Source organism: Danio aesculapii, chromosome 25 (genome assembly GCF_903798145.1).
Source record: "Danio aesculapii chromosome 25, fDanAes4.1, whole genome shotgun sequence".
In the NCBI taxonomy this organism is placed as follows: Eukaryota; Metazoa; Chordata; class Actinopteri; order Cypriniformes; family Danionidae; genus Danio; species Danio aesculapii.
The window spans coordinates 22,328,223-22,350,946 of record NC_079459.1 but is presented as its reverse complement, the minus strand read 5'-3'; the positions used below and the strand labels follow the sequence as shown (position 1 = coordinate 22,350,946).

General features: G+C 35.1%; 1 protein-coding gene across 1 annotated transcript; it reads right to left on the bottom strand.

Moving 5' to 3' along the window:
- Positions 1-114: 114 nt before the first annotated feature.
- pax6a (paired box 6a) lies at positions 115-21,422 on the bottom strand. Its single transcript, XM_056451785.1, has 13 exons — positions 21,146-21,422; positions 16,928-17,077; positions 14,274-14,327; positions 11,288-11,418; positions 10,941-10,982; positions 10,635-10,850; positions 10,204-10,369; positions 6,424-6,582; positions 5,895-5,977; positions 3,525-3,675; positions 3,237-3,349; positions 2,948-3,089; positions 115-1,140 (listed from the first exon to the last, which is right to left on the bottom strand). Exons 2-13 carry the CDS (start codon positions 16,938-16,940, stop codon positions 1,055-1,057), a joined length of 1,356 nt encoding a protein of 451 aa, XP_056307760.1. The 5' UTR covers positions 16,941-17,077; positions 21,146-21,422; the 3' UTR covers positions 115-1,054.
- Positions 21,423-22,724: the final 1,302 nt, after the last annotated feature.

The window sequence follows — 22,724 nt, the reverse complement described above, 5'->3', positions numbered from 1 at the left end:
CTGTACATCATTATTAATAACATTTAAAAAGCGTCCTTCTGTGAAAAGCGTGCCTGCATTGAACATTCAGAGAATTATAAAATGGAATTAATTTTATTATAGAAATTGTTCTGCGAGACTTCTAGGGAAGACAAATACTTACATTTTGACATAAACAAAACTGAATTATATCGAAGACACAATCTACCGTTTTTAAGCTACCAAACATTTTCCTCCTCTGGTTCAGCAACAAAAACAGCTCACCGTCACCTGCAAGCTTTGAAAAAAAAAAAAGCAAATTCTGGACTGGCTTCCTCTGAAACTCTGTTGCTGTGTTCATCTCGGAAAGATTACAGAGATCGTTTTGTTACTACAGGTCCACGTTTGAAACAGAAATGGGCAGAAGTTCTTAATATCAGCTTCAGATGAGAAAAGAATGCTGAGTAAAAGCTGCACAAATGTTCCTCCGTTAAATGATGCAAGACCAAATTACAATGTTGTTTCTTTTGTTCTTTTAGTTTGGTCTTATAAAAGCCGAATGTTTTTAGCTATTTGATAGTCAGCTGCAGGTGTTTTCAGTGGCCGGGACATTCTCATTCTAGAGAGTGTCTGATTGGATGAAAATCTTTGCAGTGCAGGATGAGTCATCAATATGACCAACTGACAGTCCATCCACGGTTGTTCAAAAAAAAAAAAATTTTTTTTTTCCATTTTTTTTTGTCATAACATACAATTGGCCATTACATGTACAAATACATCAAAATGACTTGGGTTGGAAACTGAAAAACAGATTTTTTTTTCTTCTCCATTTTTACGATATAATACCGGGCACTTTACAGAAGTCTATTCTCTTTTATTCTTCAAGTCTTTGTGTCCAAAGAATGATAGAGAAGTGGCACTATCCCAGTACAAAAAAAGAGGTCCTTTAGAGTCTCCTCCTTTCCTTCTGTGGTGAAATACTGCTGAACAGCCCTGTCTTGTAGCTGAGAGACGTCAGGAGGTGAAGGAGCTTCTCTCATTTTTTTTTCCTCTCCTCTGGTTTCTTTTTCTTTTTTTGTTCTTGCGCGTCGTATTCTCACTGTAGTCTGGGCCAGTATTGGGACATGTCTGGTTCACTGCCTGGCACTTGAACTGGTACAGACACTCCAGGTGAGATTAGACCTGTGGCATGAAGAAAGATTGTAGAAATATTTAGACTCCTCATATCGTGTTGATTAACACATACAGTCATACATACATTACATAGTAAACGTTTTTTTTTTTTTTTTATCTAAATGTAATGAAGGCTTTTACAAATATTTATTTATTTATTTATTTATTTATTTATTTATCTAAATATAATGAAGGATTTTACAAATATTTATCTATTTGGTTTAATTATTTATTTATTTATTTATTTAAAAAGCTAAGTGTAACGAAGGCTTTTACAAATATGTATTTATTTATTTATTAAAAAATCAAAATGTAATAAAGACGTTTTACATATATTTATTTGTTTAGATTATTTATTTTTAAATCTAAATGTAATGAAGGATTTTACAAATATTTATTTATTTATTTATTTATTTATTTATTTATTTATTTATTTATTTATTTATCTAAATATAATGAAGGATTTTCCAAATATTTATTTATTTATTTAATTATTTATCTAAATATAATGAAGGATTTTCCAATTATTTATTTATTTATTTATTTATTTATCTAAATATAATGAAGGATTTTACAAATATTCATTTATTTATTTAGTTTAATTATTTATTTATTTATTTAAAAAGCTAAGTGTAACGAAGGCTTTTACAAATATGTATTTATTTATTTATTTATTAAAAAATCTAAATGTAATAAAGACGTTTTACATATATTTATTTGTTTAGTTTATTTATTTATTTTTAAATCTGAATGTAATGAAGGCTTTTACAAATATTTATTTATTTATTCATTCATTTATTGTAAAAGCCTTCATTACATTCAGATTTTCTTTATTTATTTTCTTCTTTTTTTTACAAAACAATCAATATTTTAAAAAGTGCAAAAAGGTTTAAGCTTCACAAATTATTATTTATCCATATGTTTTCATGCTATAACAGCAACTCTCAAAAATAATAGTATAAATAGCATGAATGTAAAGTTAAACTAATAATAATCTTATCAAAACAAATTTAAAAAGCAAAGAACTTTGACAATTACTACAGATTTCATTTTCAAATTTGTAATTACTAAGGATTTCCATATTATGCAGCATAAGATCAACTCTCAAAGTATTTTACCAAAAAATCTGCATCATAAAATATGAAATAACGTTTTAAAAAAACAAAAAATAAATAAATAAAGAGAAAAGACTTATAGACCATTTTACTAAAAATGTTACTGAAAATATGCCACTTTTCTAGTTCATCATTTTCAAATTCAAATGTTTTGAAGCTTATCTTTTTATGTAATTAGATTTCTCAAAAAATGTTATAAATGTGTTAGAGAAACATTAAATTATTAAATAGGATCAAATTTGAATATTTTTAAAACACTTTAATATTTAACTTTTTAAAAAGAAGTAGACATATGCGTGGTTTAGTAATTAAGATTGTCATATTATGTAATTGTTAAAGAAAATGTATAAATAATTTAGGATTTTTTATATCAAAATTGAATAAAAGTAAATACAGAATATGTTCTGTAAAATAAGCATTTTTCTTGATGGTACACGACCATCAAAAAAACTAATTATTCAATTATTATTTTGTAAATTTATTATTAATTTATTTTAAAAGAAAAGTTAAATATTCAGAAAATTATTTTGTTTTATTTTATTTTATTTTATTTTATTTTATTTTATTTTATTTTATTTTTTATTTATTTTATTTATTTTATTTTATTTTATTTTATTTTATTTTATTTTATTTTATTTTATTTTATTTTATTTTATTTTATTTTATTTTATTTTATTTTATTTTATTTTAAAAACTCTTACCTGTTGAGGTTGTGCCCGAGGTGGCCATTGATTGGCTGTTCATATGCGCCTGCATGTGCGGGGGTGTGTACGTGTCATAGCTCCGCCCGTTCACTGAAGGACTAGTGGGCAACATGCAGGAGTAGGATGAGGTCTGGCTGGGCTGTGAAGAGGGTAAGAAGGGCAAACCTGTCAACAACACTCACGTCTCGCATAAACAGCCTTCCAGTCCTGTCTGTACGCGGTGCTTGCGTAAGACCTTACAGCGCTCAGCAATATCAAATTACTAATCCTCTCAAACTGGACATACTTGCATAGGAAGGTTGTTGGCCATGGTGAAGCTTGGCATTGGTGGCAGGGCGCTGTATGTGTTCGTAAGAGCTGTGTCTGATCTTCCCAACATGGAGCCTGACGTGAAAGATACTGTTTAAAAGATAAAAATGCACACTTAGTTTCTTGCTTATTAACAGTAGTGGGGTGCATTCGAGTAAATTGGGACACTTTTGCCATTGAGATGACTGGGAAAAAATGTCCCAGTCAACACAAATTTGCACTTAATTAAATAATGTTTGCTTATGGATCATTTTCAAGCATTTACCTGGCGTTGTGGGCTGAGGGATTGGTTGATAGACGCTCGTGCTGAAGCTGCTGCTGATGGGTATGTGACTTGAGGAATTACTGGCTTGTCTTCTTTGATTTCTTAACTTTTCCTCCCTCCTCCATTTCGCTCTTCTGTTTGAGAACCAGACCTGGATGCACATATTTTTGTTTAGTTGGTGTAAATCAATTTAATATACATATACTTTGTCAAATTTTACTACAGATTTAATTTTCTAATTTGTAATAAATTACAATTTCCATATTATGCAGAATAAGAGCACCTCTCAACATATTTTATACAAAAATATAGATTCATGAAAGATGAAATAACATTTTAAAATAAGAAAAAACAAATACTAAAATGTAGAAAAGTTTAGACTTATAGGCTTATTTTTATTTTACTAGAATCTTACTGAAAATATGGCACTTTCCTATTTCATTATTTTCAATTTCAAATGCTTTTATTATGTAATTTAACTTCTCAAATGTATAAATGTGTTACAGAAACATGAAATATAACATATTCATATTATGAAATATGAACTAAATTAAATAAATATTCTTTAAACCATTTTAATGTACAGTTGAAATCAGAATTATTAGCCCCCCTTTGAATTTATTTCTTTTTTAAATATTTCCCAAATGATGTTTAACAGAGCAAGGAAATTTTCACAGTATGTCTGATAATATTTTTTCTTCTGGAGAAAGTCTTATTTGTTTTATTTCAGCTAGAATAAAAGCAGTTTTTATTTTTTTCATGCTATTTTAAGGTCAAAATTATTAGCCCCTTTAAGATATATATTTTTTTCCTGATAGTCTACAGAACAAACCACCGTTATACAATAACTTGCCTAATTACCCCAACCTGCCAAGTTAACTTAATTAACCTAGTTAAACCTTTAAATGTCACTTTAAGCTGTATAGAATTGTCCTGAAAAATATCTAGTCAAATATTATTTACTGTCATCATGGCAAAGATAAATGAAATGAGTTATTAAAACTATTATGTTTAGAAATGTATTGAAAAAAAATCTTCACTCCGTTAAACAGAAATTGGGGAGAAAATAAACAGGGGCATAACAATTCTGACTTCAACAGAACATATTTTTATTTAGTTGGTTATCATTGGTTAAATATAGAGCAGGTAATAGAAAAACAGATCCTGTAGAGTAGTATAGCTTTAACTAGTTAAAGGTCCCATCAAGCACTATGAAATGTACATTTTTATTCGATGTTTGATGTCATCTCAACTGAAACATGAAGACAGGGAGGAGCATATAGTAACTCCTCCCCTTTTAATTACAGCTCTGCCTGTGAGAGCGATTGAGCTCAAGCACATATAGCGTCTTGAAGAGGTGGGACATGTCAGATAATAGAAAGCATTTGGTTGATCAGAGGATTTGATGGGAAACTGATGTACAGTTGAAGTCGGAATTAGTAGCCCCCCATTTTTTTTCCTTTTTTTAATATTTCCCAAATTATGTTTAACAGAGCAAGGAAATTTTCACAGTATGATTGATAATATTTTTTCTTCTGGAGAAAGTCTTATTTGTTTTATTTTGGCTAGAATAAAAGCAGTTTTTAATTTTTAAAAACCATTTTAAGGTCAAAATTATTAGCCCCTTTAAGATATATTTTTAGAGCAGGTAATAGAAAAACAGATCCTGTAGAGTAGTATAGCTTTAACTAGTTAAAGTTCCCATGAAGCACTAGAAATGTGAATTTTTATTCAATGTTTGATGTCATCTCAACTGAAACATGAAGACAGGGAGGAGCATGTAGTAACTCCTCCCCTTTTTATAACAGCTCTGCCTGTGAGAGTGATTGAGCTCAAGCACATATAGTAATAGCGTCTTAAAGGGGGTGGGACATGTCAGATACTAGAGAGCATTTAATTGGGAACTGATGTAGGAGGGGATGTCAAAAAATCGTAGATCCATTTAGGCAGAAGTGACAAACTGGAGAAAACTCTTGCGATTTTTGTGGTATTGTTAAAGAATCTGTTACTCATCTGTTTTTTCAATGTGTACACTCAACATTATTTTTGATTGATGTTTCTAACTTTATTTCAAGGACATATGGTACACTAATACAAATTGGATTATATGATGTCATTTTTGCTTTAGTACAAGATGGAATTAATTAAAAAAGTACAACTTACTTTCTTATACAATTAATAATATTACTTGGTAAATACCATATTCATGTCAAGAAATGGGCCAAACCTAAGCCAAATTGTGAACATTTTATAAAGGAGATTAAACAATATGGTACTACACTATGTAACATTAGATGTTAGAATGTAACATTATTTGATTCTCCTCATTAATAATGTTTTTGTACAGTAGATTGTCGTGTTTTCACTCACCTGTATTCTTGCTTCTGGTAAATCTATTTTTGCAGCAAGTCTCTCTCGTGCGAAAACGTCAGGGTAGTGCGTTCTTTCAAACTCTGGTGGAAACAATTAAAAATAGGAGCCATTTTGAAAATGCTACAATATTGGTCACAAAAAGTTGGATATTTGATTTTATTTAGAGTCAGGTCACTTAAATGTCCACATTTGATTAGTTTTTTTAATTCAAATTAATTAATGTAGATTAAATACACTTGCTGTTGATATTTTTAAAAACATGCCATGAACATTTAGTATATTAATTAGTATAGTTTAGTATATTAACGTCTTTTATATTAAGCACAATTGGTTAAGTTTAAACATAAATCACCACTTTATTGCAAACGCATACAAGTTTAAATATGGAATACAGAACATAAGAATAGTAATCAATCTTTTGAGGACCTATATTAAACAAGCCACATTTTAACAAATTATATTGTTCCTAATCATTTTGTTTGTTTGTAACAGATGCTGTAATAGTCGCTAAAATCTCCATGTTTACCTTTTTCAAGTGCTTCTATTTGTTCTTGTGTGAATGAAGTGCGATTCCTTTGCAGTTTTCGTTTCAGCTGAAGCCTCATTTGGGTCTCATCTGAGTCCTCGCCATTGGAGCTTATTGAGTTAGTGTTCTCACCGCCTCCGTCTGACTGTTGGCAACCATCTGAAAATCAAATTAAACATAACATGTAAGTTTATCCTACTATTTAGAAAATTATTACAGCATTTTCAGGCTATTGTATGACCCTCCGCAACATTGTTAGAAAACATTTAGCACACAATCGCTTAGATCTTTCCTCCTTGTGTCACAAAGGCTTGAGGGCTTTACAGAAATGCGATAAAATGTCCCAGAAAGCCTTTTAAAAAGCAAACACCCTCTCGCCCCCCAACTTTTCATTCCGGGGTTCTTCAATTAGGCTACGGCCACCATATGGGCGTTTGCAGAGCTATTGAGGTGACCACCAATACTTGAATAGGAGAGGGATGCTTTCACAGCCACACAATGCACGAGAGTAAGGGTAACTCTTAAATACTCGCTGCGAGGACGGATGGCAAACTTTTTCGTGGGTTGAATTTTGAGGACACAATTGGATGGGGCGACAAAAGGATTCTCTCGAGCAGTCATTGTAGCACGAGGATTCCAGTCAACAGACTTTTCAGCTCGCCGTGTTAACCTTTATGCTCTACTGTCATTAATCACTGTCCCTAGGGCCAGCCCCGTTCAACCGAGGTTGGATTTATACCTTCTTATAGGCGCAGAAAGAAAAACAGCCTGGCCACCGTGAATGAGACGTCTAAATGCAGAGGCTCTTGTTTGTCAGACAAGAGGGGATAGAAGTGGCAACTGTGAGTCGATAAGCTTTAACCTGCTGTGTTGTTGGACACCAGTGGCTAATTAACCCGTTTAGTGATAGCAAATATGTTTTCACAGTAAAAAATTAGTGTGTTTGGAAAATCTAATGACAAAAACGTGTTGATGTTTACTTGTCAACTAAGGAATGAATGAAACTTTACAAACTATCAGTTGTCTAAATTAAAAGGTTGTTTTATGTCAAAGTCCCATACAAGGAATGCATGTTTTAGCTGAAATCCAGTAAATATTAAAACGAGAAGTTTATGATACAGTTTTCATATTTTTTAGTAGATTATGATGCATCATAATTAACTTTATTCTCTGAGCAAAAATAATGATTATTTTTCATTTCTACTATAATTTACAGAAGACACCTACTAAAAACATGAATCATTCGATGACATCTTAAAGCAATATTTAAGTTTTCATTTTAAATCTATGCTTTGCCACAATCCATCAAACCAAATGGGTTTTACCCATTTGTAGGCAAAAAGTTTGTAATAATTTAAAATATTAAAATTGTGTATGATTTGTGTTATATATAAATACAAATATTAGTCAGAATACATTTCACTGTTTCATTATTACATGATTTTATCTTTTAGTTTCATCCATGTTTGGACTTTGTTGTTCAAAATGCTGTTTGAAACAATTAAATAGACATTTCACTTGTGTTTAATATGATTTACATATATAAAATCACATGTATACAATTAATTACATGCAGACATTAAAGTTGAACTTCTTGTCTTTTATCCATTTATAATGAGCATATTTTACTCCCTAGATTGCCATAGGTTCCTACAGTTGATCAATCATCAATAATATTATCTTATCTATCTATCTATCTATCTATCTATCTATCTATCTATCTATCTATCTATCTATCTATCTATCTATCTATCTATCTATCTAGGGGAAAACACATGCAATTTGTTTCATTTGACCAACAGTGAAGTAAAATACATTGTGGTTAAATAATTGTTTATATAAAAACAGAATTCACCTAATATATTTTCGAGGTAAATCAGTTGAGATGATTCATCTCATATAATATAAGATATATTAGAATAAGAATAAATTATCCTCATGACAATATAAGGCTTTATGTTGCTCCGGCAATAACAATATGCTGTGCAATTTATTAAATATATTTTGACTGGTATAATGTAAATTAAACATATCTAGTGACAGCGTTGTAAGGAATATTAGGCTATTAAAAGTTTACAAGCATTCCCTTACGTCTCATAAATATTTATTCATAAAAGACAGCGTTTCTGTGTTCTAAGAAAGTTTTAAAAGGTCTTTGTGTTTAGTATCCACACTTTTCAAGAGCTAATCCGAATGTGTGGCCTGTTCTCAAAAGCCCTGACCAACTGTCGCCAGATTTCGGATTTGTTTTCTCTAAGAAAGGCGGTGGGAAATAAAATCATTCCTTATTGGGGCGTTGTCGTAACCGGTGAGGCGGAAGGCGAGCAAAAAGGTAGCAAAACAACCGCGGCATCTTTCAGCTGTGGAGGCCTTGATCAAAACATGCGAGGACCCTTGGAAAAGGGAAAGTATCCAAATCCTTTAGACGGCTTTAGCACCCCGAGCCTATGGCAAAGGGAGGGGCCCCTGTGAGCCCTCTGAATGCGATAGAGTTGTCTCTTTTAGCGTCCTGTCAGCCCAGATGAATCCGCTGTTTTATTCAGTGTTGCGTGACATTCATCAGATTGCGACCATATTTGTTTGCCTCAGAATCCTCACCCAAACTAACAGCCTGTAGACTTCGACGTGATAGCGATGTAAGAAATTATAGCCTATATGGATTTAGCGGCTAAAAAAGGCATTATAGTTGTTGACAGAATAAAACCCGCTGTCAGGCCTATTATATTTTAATCGCACATGTTCAGGTTTGTCATAATGAATTAGGATATGCTTAAGAATTGTGCCAATTTATCTAAAACATAAGAATAATCAGTTTATTAAAGTAAATAAGCTAAAATTCCTCTCAAATAAAATGGACGGTGCGAAGGCAGATGCCGACGAAAAACATGCAAGTTATGCCCTAAATCAAAGATGTTTCTTGCACTGTATTTTCTTAGCAAACATGTACAATTATAAAATATTTTATAACCTTTTATATAAGCTATTATATAGCTTGTGTATATAAGTCAGTAAGCCTGCACGCTTTTGCATAAAAAGCCGTACCCAAGATGTGGTTTCAATCATGAATTTGACAGGGCGATATTATTCAGACATTAATTCTCTGTTTGTGTCGTTTTATACGTCTGTCTGTCGTCGTGTAGCAGCACCTTTAACACTGACAAGTCTAATTGGCAAACGTTGCCATATCATGTCCAGGGTGTCTCCGGTGGAACATTTCCACAGCTGTCTCCTCAAACTAAACGCGTATTTATGTCGCCTTAATGGGAAACAAAACGTTCTCTAATGAGCTATTACATAGCGACATAGCTGTTCCCATAACACGTTTTTCTGTGTGACAAACATATTTTGTATATGCACATGCTGTTCCTTGTTTATTTAGATATCGCTTTCTTTAAGAACTGCTTAAGGCGGATTAAAGCGTTAAGTTCTTTCATTAGGCTATATTATTAGCTTACTGTTATAACATTCAATCAATATAATAGGCCTATTTCAGCCGTAATTTAATATTAATTTTGCTCAGTAAATTAAACCCTTTGCTAAATGCATATAATTTAACTATAGCCTTTAAATGTTGTATGTCATATTATACTTAACTGAAATGATTATTTAATTTTGTACAAATAATAATAATGATGATTATGATAACGACCTTTTAGTAGTGTTTGTATTATCGTTATTGTTTTAAAAATTCTAATAATAATTCTCAGTAAATTAGTCCATACAATAATTAAATTCCCAAGTTCACACCGTTTTCCTCTATGGAAAGTAAAACAGCCATACCTTGATTGGGCTGTCCTGGCACCGAGGTTCCGGGGTACCAGCCCGGCCGGGTCCCCCACGTGCCGGTCTGACCGTTCAGCATCCTCAGCTTTTCATACATGCCATCTGCGCCCATCTGTTGCTTTTCGCTAGCCAGGTTGCGCAGTACTCTGTTTATCGATGACACCTGAAAGACGAACCCAAAGATGCGGCACATTAATTAAAGAGCGCGTCCGCGATGTGGCATCTTGGCTTTTGGAACGATTGGCCCCATTTCTGCACAGGCCTACATGCCAGAGCATTACATCGCATTGCTTTGTCCTCTGGCGTAGAGGAGGTTACAGCAGTGGCCGATGTTGGAGAATGTTCACGTTCAAGGTCATTAATGCGAGCGTCAATCTCTACATTAATGTTGTTAATGAATTCATGGCAACTTCACTGAATGAACTTACACTGGGTATATTATCGTTTGTGCAGACCCCCTCTGATAGCAGCCTGTCTCGGATTTCCCACGCGAAGATTGACGGACACTCCCTCTTGTACTGGGCAATTTTGCCGACCACCTCGGGAGTCGCTACTCGTGGTTTACTTCCTCCGATCGCCCTGGGTCTGATGGAGCCTGTTTCATAGTATCTACCCAAGATTTTACTCACGCAGCCGTTGGACACCTAGATGGAAAACAAAAGAAACAATTCACATACATTATTTAAGACTAGTGTGAAATGTTAAGTGTATGCTGCAAGCAATGATAAGCTTACGTTTTCATTGTCCAGCACTTGGACTTTTGCATCAGCATGGGTCTATAACATAAGAAATACCTTTAACACAAAAAATAGTCTTCAGTGGTAGGAGAAATTATGCACTTTTGAAAATGCATTTTGGCCGCCAAATTTTAAAAATTGCCAACTGGGGAAAAAATCGATCCGTTCCAGAAGACCACTGTGCATTCCAAAATGAAATTTGAAATGATTCCACGTTGCTCGTTGGCATTACTAATGCAATTTTTAAATACTATACTGCAGAAAAAATATGTAAGTATGAAACAATCTCAAATGCAAAACAAATGTTTTGATTTGGGTGAACGGAGCACAGATATTCTCCTCACCTGCAGAATTCTTGATATGTCACACGGCCGTGCGCCACTGTGTGCGAGTTCAACTATTTTCTGTCTCGTGGAGTCGGGCAGCGGTCTGCCGTTGACGAACACACCGCCGAGCTGGTTCACTCCACTGTGACCTAAAAAAAAGAATGATGTTGTAATTCGCCCAGCATTTAGCAGCCTAAACTCAAAATACAGACTCAAGCCACAGCTGTTTAATAGAAGCTTTCAGGTCAAGCATTACAAGAGCATTGTCAACAAATCTCAACATTCAGCAAAAGAGCAGAGTAAATCGCTTTAAAATCAGCATAGCCGGTAATTATTCCTGTCATATGCTTTCGACTGTTCTCCAGATGTGTTCGTAATATCATAATCTCCTAATACACAATAGTAATATAATTACACATGCACAACATTGATTAAGCGTCAGCGCTCTCGTATGATCTGGAGCAAAACATCTCCAACCCACTGAGCCGAGATTTGCGCATCTTTGCAAAGCCTTAAACGGATCAGATGGCGTAATGCTATTTGCGGCATTACATTAAAACTTCTTAAACGCTGCCATGATTTAAACCATAGCCTCACGGTTTAAGTAAAATAACTTTAAAAAATCTACCGATGCACAGAATTTAGCAAATTGGCTTATGTTAACATATCAGTGGAAAAGTTGCCAAAAAGCAGACCAAAGACACCAAACCTGAAGCCAAAACGAATAAGCAGCCTTCCCGGTTTGCTTTACTTCTCAGCTCCCTTCTCTCCGAAGCCTCCCGTTAAATTGAGTCCAAGAGCACAAGCTCCTTTGCAATAAATAAGCTCCAAATATAGAAGAGGGGGAAAATATGATGAGCCTGCCTGACATTTGTCTTTAAAATAAAGCTAGCTGCACGTCAAGTTTGAGCTTAATTTCTGGAAATAGGCGGAAGTCGCCCTGGATCATGCATGGAAGGCTAATTGAAAAGATCAGTTGGAGCACTTGTGGCAGGCATGTCACTTTATGACATCGCTCTGCTTTTGAAAATCGCATCGTCACGACAAATAGTAGCATGATAAAACGACCCTTTCTGTCTGCATTTGGATATCACTCAGACTAAATTGGACTCTACTCATTTCCCCTTTAAGGGAAGCTTAATTTTAAGGTAGCCAGGGGCTGCGCGCGCGCACGTTCACGGGCGCGCGCCTTGCCCTTAATATATTAAAAGTGACATTTCTTTTTTTCCCAAGTGACAAACCTCCAATGCCTATATTTACGCACTGGGAGCCAGTCTGCGTGATGCTGTTTTGTACTGTAGGTTTATGCATAATAAATATGCAAAGCAAAATATAAAATCTGAATTATGCACGAATTTTTTATTATTGTGCACAATGAAGATAATTGCATGCTTTCTACCTCAGAATTAATATTTTTAGTACACTTGACATGCAAGGTAAGAGGAAATCACCCTCTTTCCTATTCAGTAATAGATGTATTGAAAGTTTATTGACTTTGAAATTACATCCCGTATGGCTTTTAAAATGCACACATGACTTGATCTTGAGCTCCCCAACACGCAGATTAGGATATAAAATCAAACTTTCGCTTGAAAGGTTAAGTCTTAATCGTTCTATAATTCCCCACGGAGAATGGTGTCGGTCTCGCCCAGTGGCAATCATTGCGCGCGGTACTCTGTTTCTAATCAATTAATAAGAAGACATATGGTGTCGATTTGGGCACTCCACTCTATATACACCCAAGAGTTATTAGCACAAAGCTTGGATTGTCGCCTGTGACCTTTTAATAAAACCAAAGGCCTAACCCGAATGATATCTTTTTAGTAATGCACGCAAAACATTGCCGTACAATAACAATGATTATACTCAAGATTTTTCCGCGTAAAATATTACGATTTTATACATTTTGTATATAGCGTTTTTACATATTTATTTATAGCTCGTGAAGTTTCATATGCTCTACTTCAACTGACCTATTTAAATGCTTAGCATGAAAATATTTTACATTTACACCTGCAATATATATATATATATATATATATATATATATATATATATATATATATATATATATATATTTCCCCTTGAAAATTAGTAACTAAAACACCACACCAGTCGTCAGTATGAGGACAGAGAAAATAACTGGCACTTACAACAATAAAAGCAAAAGAAAGGAGAGGATGACATTCAACACACCTTCGTTACAGATGTCATACACCTCTTGTCCAGCATTAAGAGAGAAAATATGTCTCATTTATTGTAATCATAACTTACTCAGTACTTTCCACAAATCACTAAGTATATGTTTTGCTAGTTGGCCTTCACACATCTCAAAGACACAGACACATCAGCGCATGTGATTTATTCATGCTCTACAACATTCACTGTTGCATCAAAGCTCAGTCTATTATTTCACTCTAGCGGTGTTTCATAAACATGATAGACGTTCCATCAGAATCATGCAATGTCAATTTCGTCTCTGCTAATGGACTAGGTGGATTGGCCGCCGATGCTAACATTAATTCAGCAATTATTTAAAAGCAAGTCAAGCAGAAACATCCTCTCTCACACACACTCTCTCTCTCTCTAACACACACAGGCACACACAATTATGCAAAGAGCATATGGGTTAGACATTCTAACTAGGTTGTGTAGCTATGCAGACTTTTTGTATTTAATTTCTCACTGGGAATGTAATTTTGCTCTCTCAAATGTAGCCTTACGAATTTAAAAAATGACCCACGATGTTCCATAAAACTGTAAATGGGTAAAGTTGGGATTAAGCAATGAGTTTAGCTTTCTATGCTACATTGAGGGAGCTGTATGAATGACAGGCAAAAAAAAAATTGACAGCATGCACACGCCCAACACCCCTGACGTACGTCTTCAGCAATATACCAAAACAAATGCCTTTCTGGCTAGATGGCTATTTCATTCTTTTTTTCACCCACGTCCTTCTTGATTGAAAATCGCATTTAAGAAAAAAGAAATAAACTCCACTTACTGTTTTGCATCATGGACGCGACGCCAGACTCCCACGTGGCCCGGTTATAGTATTCTATTAGTCATAAAGAAACAACAGTAATGGTCAGTTTCACTATTTTTCAATCAAATGTATTGCAGTGCAATGTGTGCAGAAAAAATACGGGCAATAGTGTGTGCTGAAGCTTCAGGGTTTTTTTTTTTTTTGCATTCATGCTGCAAAAAGTGAAAAATAAAAATAATACTGTCTCCACAAATACACTTATGTCCAGGGTTTAAAAAAACTTGCCTGGAAACAGAGTTGACTGTCCGCTTAAAACAATTTATAGACTGTCATCTGCTTCGCTCTATTAAAATATCCCTAGGACAAAGCAAAACAGTTTATTAGTACAGCTATACGTTATTATTTATTTACAATTATAACTAATATTAGCTTTTTTAAGACTTTTTATGACTAATAATCTGGACGATAATAAATGTATTGCTTGGTTCGATAAAGTTGTACTTTTCAGCGTTTCTTAATGTTATTTTAAGTTTATTCGTTAGTGCCAATAATAAAAAATAGAATAATTATAATTATTATAATAATTATAATACATCTATAATGGTTGTTGTTATTATTATGATTATTGTGTGTTATTATTATTATTATTATTATTATTATTATACTTTTTAATTTTTTTTTACATGTACAGCTGTTCTTCTTAACCTTCACGATTAGACAACTTCAAATGTTGTGGGCAAGGCCTACTTTTTTTTTTTTCTTTTTTTTTTCAGTCCTTCAGATACTCTGTTCTGGTGACACACGCTGTCTACTTCGCCTGGCTGCGCTGGAAAAGTAAAGCCAGGAGGGGGTGAGGGGTCCCCGACAAAGCCCCGCTGAATTTTAACAATAGCTTTCTTTCTCCCTCTACACCAAAACCCAGAGAGTAAAACCCGGGCTCCCTAACTAGCTACACCGCTTCCAACTAAACGTACCAACAACTCTCAGAAAATACAAAGAGCTGAAGGGAGCGAGACCCCCTCCTCTTTCTCCTCCTCCTCCTACACCCGGTTCAGCATAACCCCCCTTTACCCGCAACAGCCAGTGCAGCTCACTATGACCCGGTGCCCGTTACCTCAATGCCTTTTTGTTTGTCTCGTAGCGCGAAATAGAAAAGTAATTTCTTGTTATAAGTATCTGGAGGTAATTGTGTTACTGGTATGTGTCGTTAAGGGCTGTAAAAAATATACAACAGCACAGTGGGGCGCTCAATTGGTAAAAGACAATTGCAATAAAGAACCCATTCAATACATTTACCGAAAAGGAGGCCACTGAAGAAATGCTCCCTGCTTTGATTTCTTCTTCTTCTTTTTCTATTTAAGTAGATGGATTGTGTGCGATTTACAGTGCACAGCAACAAATAAATACATACACCAGTCGCCAGCCAGCGATGCACGTGTTTCATTAAAAAACATATTTTGCTATTTCTTATTTTTTTAGATATATTAGCAGTTGTTGCAATAAAATATATCACTTGTCTCAATTTTCTCTATACAATACAGCTTTTAAAAACATTTGCGAACACATGATTATTAAATAGTTTGCTTAACGTTTTAATATTAAACCGTTTAGTATTTCTAACCCAAATGAGCTGTTTAAAATCGTCTGCCTGCACTTAACTTTTTAGACCTGTTTTAATAACGCTATCTGTAATTGACAGGGCCTAATCTGCATTTTGTTCGTTCTAATGTGCAACATGAAGACTCTTAATTAAACCCTACTCAGGCCTTTGATGTTCTGCACTATACATTCGTGTGAAAATTTTGAAAGTTAAGGTTAAAATTTATTTAAAATGCTGATTAATATCAACAGATTTATAGAATTAAATATTTGGCTGGATGTAAAATAGTCTAGGCTACTGCAATCGTTTAAAATCAGCACAGATTGAAGAGAATGAGATGCATTTAATTTTAATTTCATTGCATACATTTAGATTAATTTTCTAATTTAATATAGGTTTATAAATAAACTTACTATCTGTGGAGATTAAATGTAGGTACAACATCGATACTTGTTTTTGTTTTTAAAACTAAATACACAACTAAACCCTTTAACATGTTGTATTGAATTTTAGACATCAAATTCGTTAATTTAATTGTCATAATTCGGGTTATTAAATAGTTAATCGTGAACTAAGAAGGCAGAATACCATTGACTGAAACACCAAGCAAAACACCAAGTTCACGGTGCGATTTGGTGATGGCGCCCGGCTGAATGTGATGGTGTGATTCAACCTGACACTCCACCTCATCGGGTCATTGCGTTCCCATTTTCAGGACTGATCGCGGTCTTGGCCTACTGTGACTTTTTGCTTTCCCCTGTCATAAATAAGAACTTTGCTTGGCACAAAACTAGACATAGCTGAAGCATAAAAAGGCAAAGATGGTCCGTAAGAAAATCGATGATGTCGTTTGACACCACGAGGTTGTGCAGCCTTAAGTTTTATTTTAGTAGCTACGTTATTTTCATTAAAAGTTTATTTTTCAAAAACCAAAATAACTTTAGTTTCTTTACGCCATAGTTATAATTTCCAAATAACTACTTTTTAATTTTGCTGGCCCGTATTTACCAAACACTGCATTCAATTAGACCTCGGTGCATGTTGCTAAAAAGAGAAGAATGTCTTAACTTACCTTTTTGAGGCATAGTTCCAACAGCCTTCGTATCTTCGCTGAAGTTCTTCGTTTACAATAACGAGAAGACTCTGGAGTTCTAGAAAATCGTCCTCAAACAGTTTGTCTTTTATAGTTTCCAACTGATCTCGGGTGGAAAATTTAAATTCCCTGCGAAGGAAACAGAGATTGACAATAAAATGGGATGTCAAGACTGCGCGAGACTGAAAAATGTGCGCTCGTGGGAGTGAGAGAGAGAGCGAAAGAGAGGGAGAGGGAGCGCGCATGAGAGAGAGAGAGAGAGAGGGCGCGCACCTATGCTGATTGGTGATAGCACTCGTGTATTAATGTATGTGTTCCTGGTCTGTGCCTCGCCTCCTCTCCTCTTCAGTGGCCCATTAGCTGAACCTGACCTCTGTCATCATCTCCCAGCAAAACACTTCCTCTTGCCCCGGTGACAGAGCGGGAAACAGGGCCAAGCAAAAAGCTATTTTTTAAACCCTACTTAATCATTCCTCATAAGCATTTAATTCTCTCACCATTTTTGCATTGGAATATCTTTGGGCATTTGAACTATTGAACTGTGGGTGACTGGACACTTTGATGGGTATCAAAAGGTACCACGAAAAAATAGTTTTTTTATACGTCTACGTGGCATTTTTTCCTATTTACCATTGCAACTTCACGATACTAAAACGTTTTTGTAATTACATATTAAAGTAAACGAGTTTAAATAATAAATAATACCTTGTATTTAACCTGACCTAACGACTCTTTATTAAACATATGCTTGTCTTCATATTTTTATTCCTGACTTAGGAAAAAATAGCCAAAAAGTACAATAGCAATATTTTTTTGACAAAAAGTAAATTAAACTAAATCTTTTAAAGTGTTCCAACAGTGCCACAGAATTAAACGTTTTTTGATTTCCCAAAGAATTTGTTGAACCATTATTAAAAAAAAAAAAAAAAAAATTCTCAGTGCGAAGAACATTTTAATATTCTAAAGAAGCTTTCGTGGAATGGAAAGTCTCCAAGAATATTCAAGTTTCTTCACGCTTAACAACAATAAAGGATCTTTATTTTTTAACAGTGTTTTAAGTGTTTCCTGACACCTATTAAAGTAAATACCATTTTAAATAAACGTAATTCGATCACAAAGCTAGTTTTAATCTTAGCATAATTATTCATCATAATCATGCTTCTCTCACAACTTTTCCACTGAAATACTTTTCAGTTGTTTGAGCCATAAAATTCTAGTTGACTAGACACATGAGGAAAAGTCAAAAACTGCTATTAATGTGTTTTTTATAAATACACTTCCATGTTTTTTGTTTGTTTGTTTGTTTTAGAAGTACATGTCAAAATATCAAGCGAGTTTAATCATTTAGGCCTACTCAATTGTTGATTTTTATTACTATTTGTAATTAACTCTTGTGTCAATTTACGCTACTCTTGTCCATTGAAACGAGCGCAAACTTTCTCCACGTGTCATTGTTGACTCGGTGTCTGAGAATGTCATCAGCCTTTACGGCGCACGCTCAATGATCAGTTGGGAGACCCCATACTATTTACATTAATAGCGTGATTTGTTGTCGTTTTTCAGCGGGAGAAAAAGAAACTTCGTGTCGTGGGTTGCCAAGGGGGAAATGAAAATATCATTACGTCCATGGCCGGACACTTAAACTACATTTGTTGATTGCTTGGACATTAGCACACACCTCGGTAAACTCCAAAGCAACCCCTCCGCGCCTGTGTTCGAGGTTACATGCGCTGCACTCTCAGCTCGCCACTCGCAGCTTGGGGTGTTCCACCCGTTCACTGGAGTGGAATAGATTCCGGGTTGGGATACAAGAAATGTAGAGGGGAGGGGGTCACGTATAGCATGGTGGGACAGCTTTAAAGAGAGACAAAATGTGTTGGGACGCACGGAGCATAAAATTAAGCTGTGGTTGCATACACTTGACTTCGTTTTGACATGTGAAAAGTGCTAAAAGTCGGAGCTCATCAATAAACTATCGCGAAAGTGAATGCAAGCTCTGACAACCATTGCATTCCCCACTATAGCACAATGAGGAAACAAACGACACTGCCAAAGAGTCTGCATCGCAATGAAAGGCCGCCTGAATGGGAGTCGGATAATGAGCTGGCGCGACCGTCATGCACTGTCATTTCGGGTCCCGCGGTGCGACCCCGCCACACCGTTTGATATTTTCGAATAATTCTCCCCTCCCCTCCTGTTTCAAAGTTAGTTCCTCTGTTGGTAAAGAGTTCAACTCGAAACGCAACACGTTTCTATATATTTTGTTTTGTGTGATACCTGTGTTATGGAACTCCCATTTAAGCTTACATGTGACTGTCCTTAAAATACGGCAGTGTAAAAGTTTTACTTTTTGGAGTGTATGCGTTCATACCAAAAAAAGTCATATCCAAAATTGGACATTTTATTAGCCTGTGGATTCCCCAACATATTAGGCATGTTTTTAAACTACAAGTGCTACCTGTAATTTGACAAAATAAAACAAAACAAAAAAGCTTATGATTCATTGCAGGAACCAGGTACATTTACATGTAGGCTATAAGCTATTACATATATTCAGAAAAAAAAAACTTTTTATGAGACGTGTCCACATATTTAATCTATCGTCAAACAAGGTAGCGTTTGTAAAAGGACGTAAAAAATGTGACTAGTTCGAGATTTTTCACACGGATGGACTCTTGTAGTCCTCCCATCAATTAGCACAGTTCGGATTAGCAGTCAGCGGTGTTTGGTCATGAAAAAGAACCTAATCTTGTCGCTATTTCCCTCGGGCAAAATAGACCATGCCTCGCCTTTCACTAAAAGTTTTAAACAGGGAGAAATAATAATAATAAGGGGCGGGGATAGGACTGAATGCAAATGACGTCAGTGAGAGAGAGTGAGAGAACTAGAGATAGACTGGCTCTTATTAAGGCAATGTGGGAAAAGTTTATCGTTATGGCCAGTGCAAGACCCACATCCAGTCACCATGTTCTGGGGGAGGGGGCTTTTTTGATGCGGTTGCCCACAGCGACATAGACCACCGCACTGGCAAAAGGGCCCTTCTGTTTAACGCCATGTTCCAACAGAAGCAAGTTACACGTTATTCTATTTATTTAAGCTATAATAGACAGAATATGTCAGTAGCTAATACTTTTCGTCGTTATTTTTGTTCTTTCTTTCACAGATTAGAGGGGAGAAGTGGACAATTGTATTGCGGCCCTTAAGATTTTAATTATTTTTAGTTGTTGAATGAGAGGTTCTGAAAGGTGGTATTTAAATTATTTCGATAACCTGACGTGTTTCAGTTGTGACAGAGTTTATTGGCCTAGTAATCTGCATTCAGGGCAAAGTTTATGCATCGGAGGTTGAATGGGAACTTTATTTTTTAAGTTAATTACTGTATTTTACTAGGCTATAAAAAGTGCACTTTCATGGTAGCACTTGATTGTATTTCACTAATAATCTAATAGTCTCTAAATGCAATAACTGCTTTATGGCAAGAACTGCATCACATTGTGGATATATGTGTGTGTGAGTGTATAACTTTATGGCAAACACGAACAAAAAAAAAGTATTTACTTTAGTAGCACTTCATGTTATATGCTAGCCATACGTTATAACTAAATTATATACGTTTATTTTATGTATGAAGTATTGATATATTGTTCTAATAAAATTATTTAAAATTGTATAAAAATTATAAAACGGTATTGTATTTTTAAACAAATACAGCATATTTTGCAACTTCATAGCAAAGTTGTACGTCCAATATCTAGGTTACTTTGTTTAATATGCTACAATTAAATAAAGATTTGCTGATCCGGAGCGATTCATGATAATAAAAATGCTTTTAAAACAGCACAGAAGTTAGCAACTCATCACACGGTTCTAATTATTAAACTGTTTACTCTCATATGGCATAACATTTTTCATGATTCCTGGTAAGGGTTTTCCGTTTTATAAATGTTTTTCAATACCTAATAAATCAATGAAACGAGATTATGTTGAACATAGGCTAAAGCAATTTAGCATACTGTCGAGTATTGTGCACTGGACAGAGAATAAATTAATTTCACGGCATAGTTTTTTTTAGAAAGTATGCCAATCAAATTTACAACATTCTCGTGATTAACAGAGCTCAATATGTCAGGGCGATAATGTGATGTCATAACATTAGGGGAAACGTGTATTAAAGTAGAACTACGTAAACTAACTTACCTCAATAAACCCGTTCCGATAGCAAAACATTCGTGACGGATTTCGTTATGAGACGCACGGTTCCAAGTTTCAAGTGAAGAGCAATGAGTGTCTAGGGAGCCTCTCCGGATCCGATTCACAAAACTAGTCCCAATGTAAATAATATCCAGTCCAACAAGGGAACCTCGAAAAGAGAACCTCGGAAAAGGTTGTGAGAGATTGCAAACCCCTCTTTGTGGAGTCGACGAAAATACTAGCCTGTTTAACAGATGAAATCAGGTCCAATGTTGGACTCTCCCTCTTGTTTCGCAAACCTCGGACGGTAACCGTGTTGTCTTGAGTTCAAAATACCTCTTTCTTTAAAAGTGGTTCGGAATATAAAAAAAGACGTCTCCTTCTCACCATCAACTTTCTCTTATTATTAACCTCAACCTGGCAGTGATTGGCTGGAGTGACAGACCACGTCACACTTGACGCCATTTATCATTCTCCAAACCGGGAAGTTGAGGGAACGGCTGTCTGCTGCGTGCGGATATACAGTGCATAAACTATATTAAGTTTCTTTGAGGTTCCTCTAATTTCAAACCACCATTTGATGAATGCTTGAATTAGTGAGTTAATTTGTAGCGTACACAAAAACATATAAGAACACTTTTTAATTGACACAAGCAACAGCGTTTTAAAGAGGGGATTAAAAAACACATGAACCGGTATTTATGCTGTTTACAAACTCACCAACAGAGTATATTTATTTTTAGGCTTACACAAAGTGGCTGAAAACTCTAAAGTCACAGTGTTTGCTATAGGCTACTGCTTGAGCTCGTTTGTGTCAAATAACAATACAACATTTTGATTGCAATATGAATCCATATTCAGAACATAAATGCTATGATTTTGCTTGTCTAAAAAAATAAAATGTTTTACACTCTTATTAAAAGTTTCGGGATTGATGGTTTCATGTCCATTTTCATTCCATAAATATTATAGTTCATAAGAGGTCTTTATTACAACGTTTTTCACACTGTTAAAACGTTGACTAAATAACTTTTTTCAAGTTTCTTTTAGCTTATGGCTTCACTGTGAAAATTCTTTTTGGGTTTTCTTAGCAGCTTTAGCAGCTTTATTTTTATGAGTGTATTTTGCGGCCTGTTGTTGCTCTAAGAGCCGTTATTGGTAATATTTGCCTAATTTAAGATTATATTTCAATTTATATTTCTGAAAGAAAGAACACAAACATGAGAATCAAATGGTGCCACCGTTTAGACCCCGTGAAACCGGCGCAACCCAGCAGAGATCTTGAGATCTCCACTGGAAACCGCACGGCCTGTCCCCGCTTATCAGTCTGTCAATAAAGCGAGATGGGGATGCTAAAGCCGGGCCAGGTGCTGTCTCTCCCTCTCTCCGCTGGCCTGCACTCCAGAGCGCGATCAGGCGTAAACTTAAATCTGTCCAGCCAGCTTTCCCTTACGCCGACCCTCTGCTTCCAAGCGTGTGTATGTGTGTTTGGGAGAGAGAGGGAAAAGCAAGGGAAGCCCCCCCCCGGCACACATAATCATTGCTTACTTATCATGGGGATCCATCTTATCATTTTCACCGACTT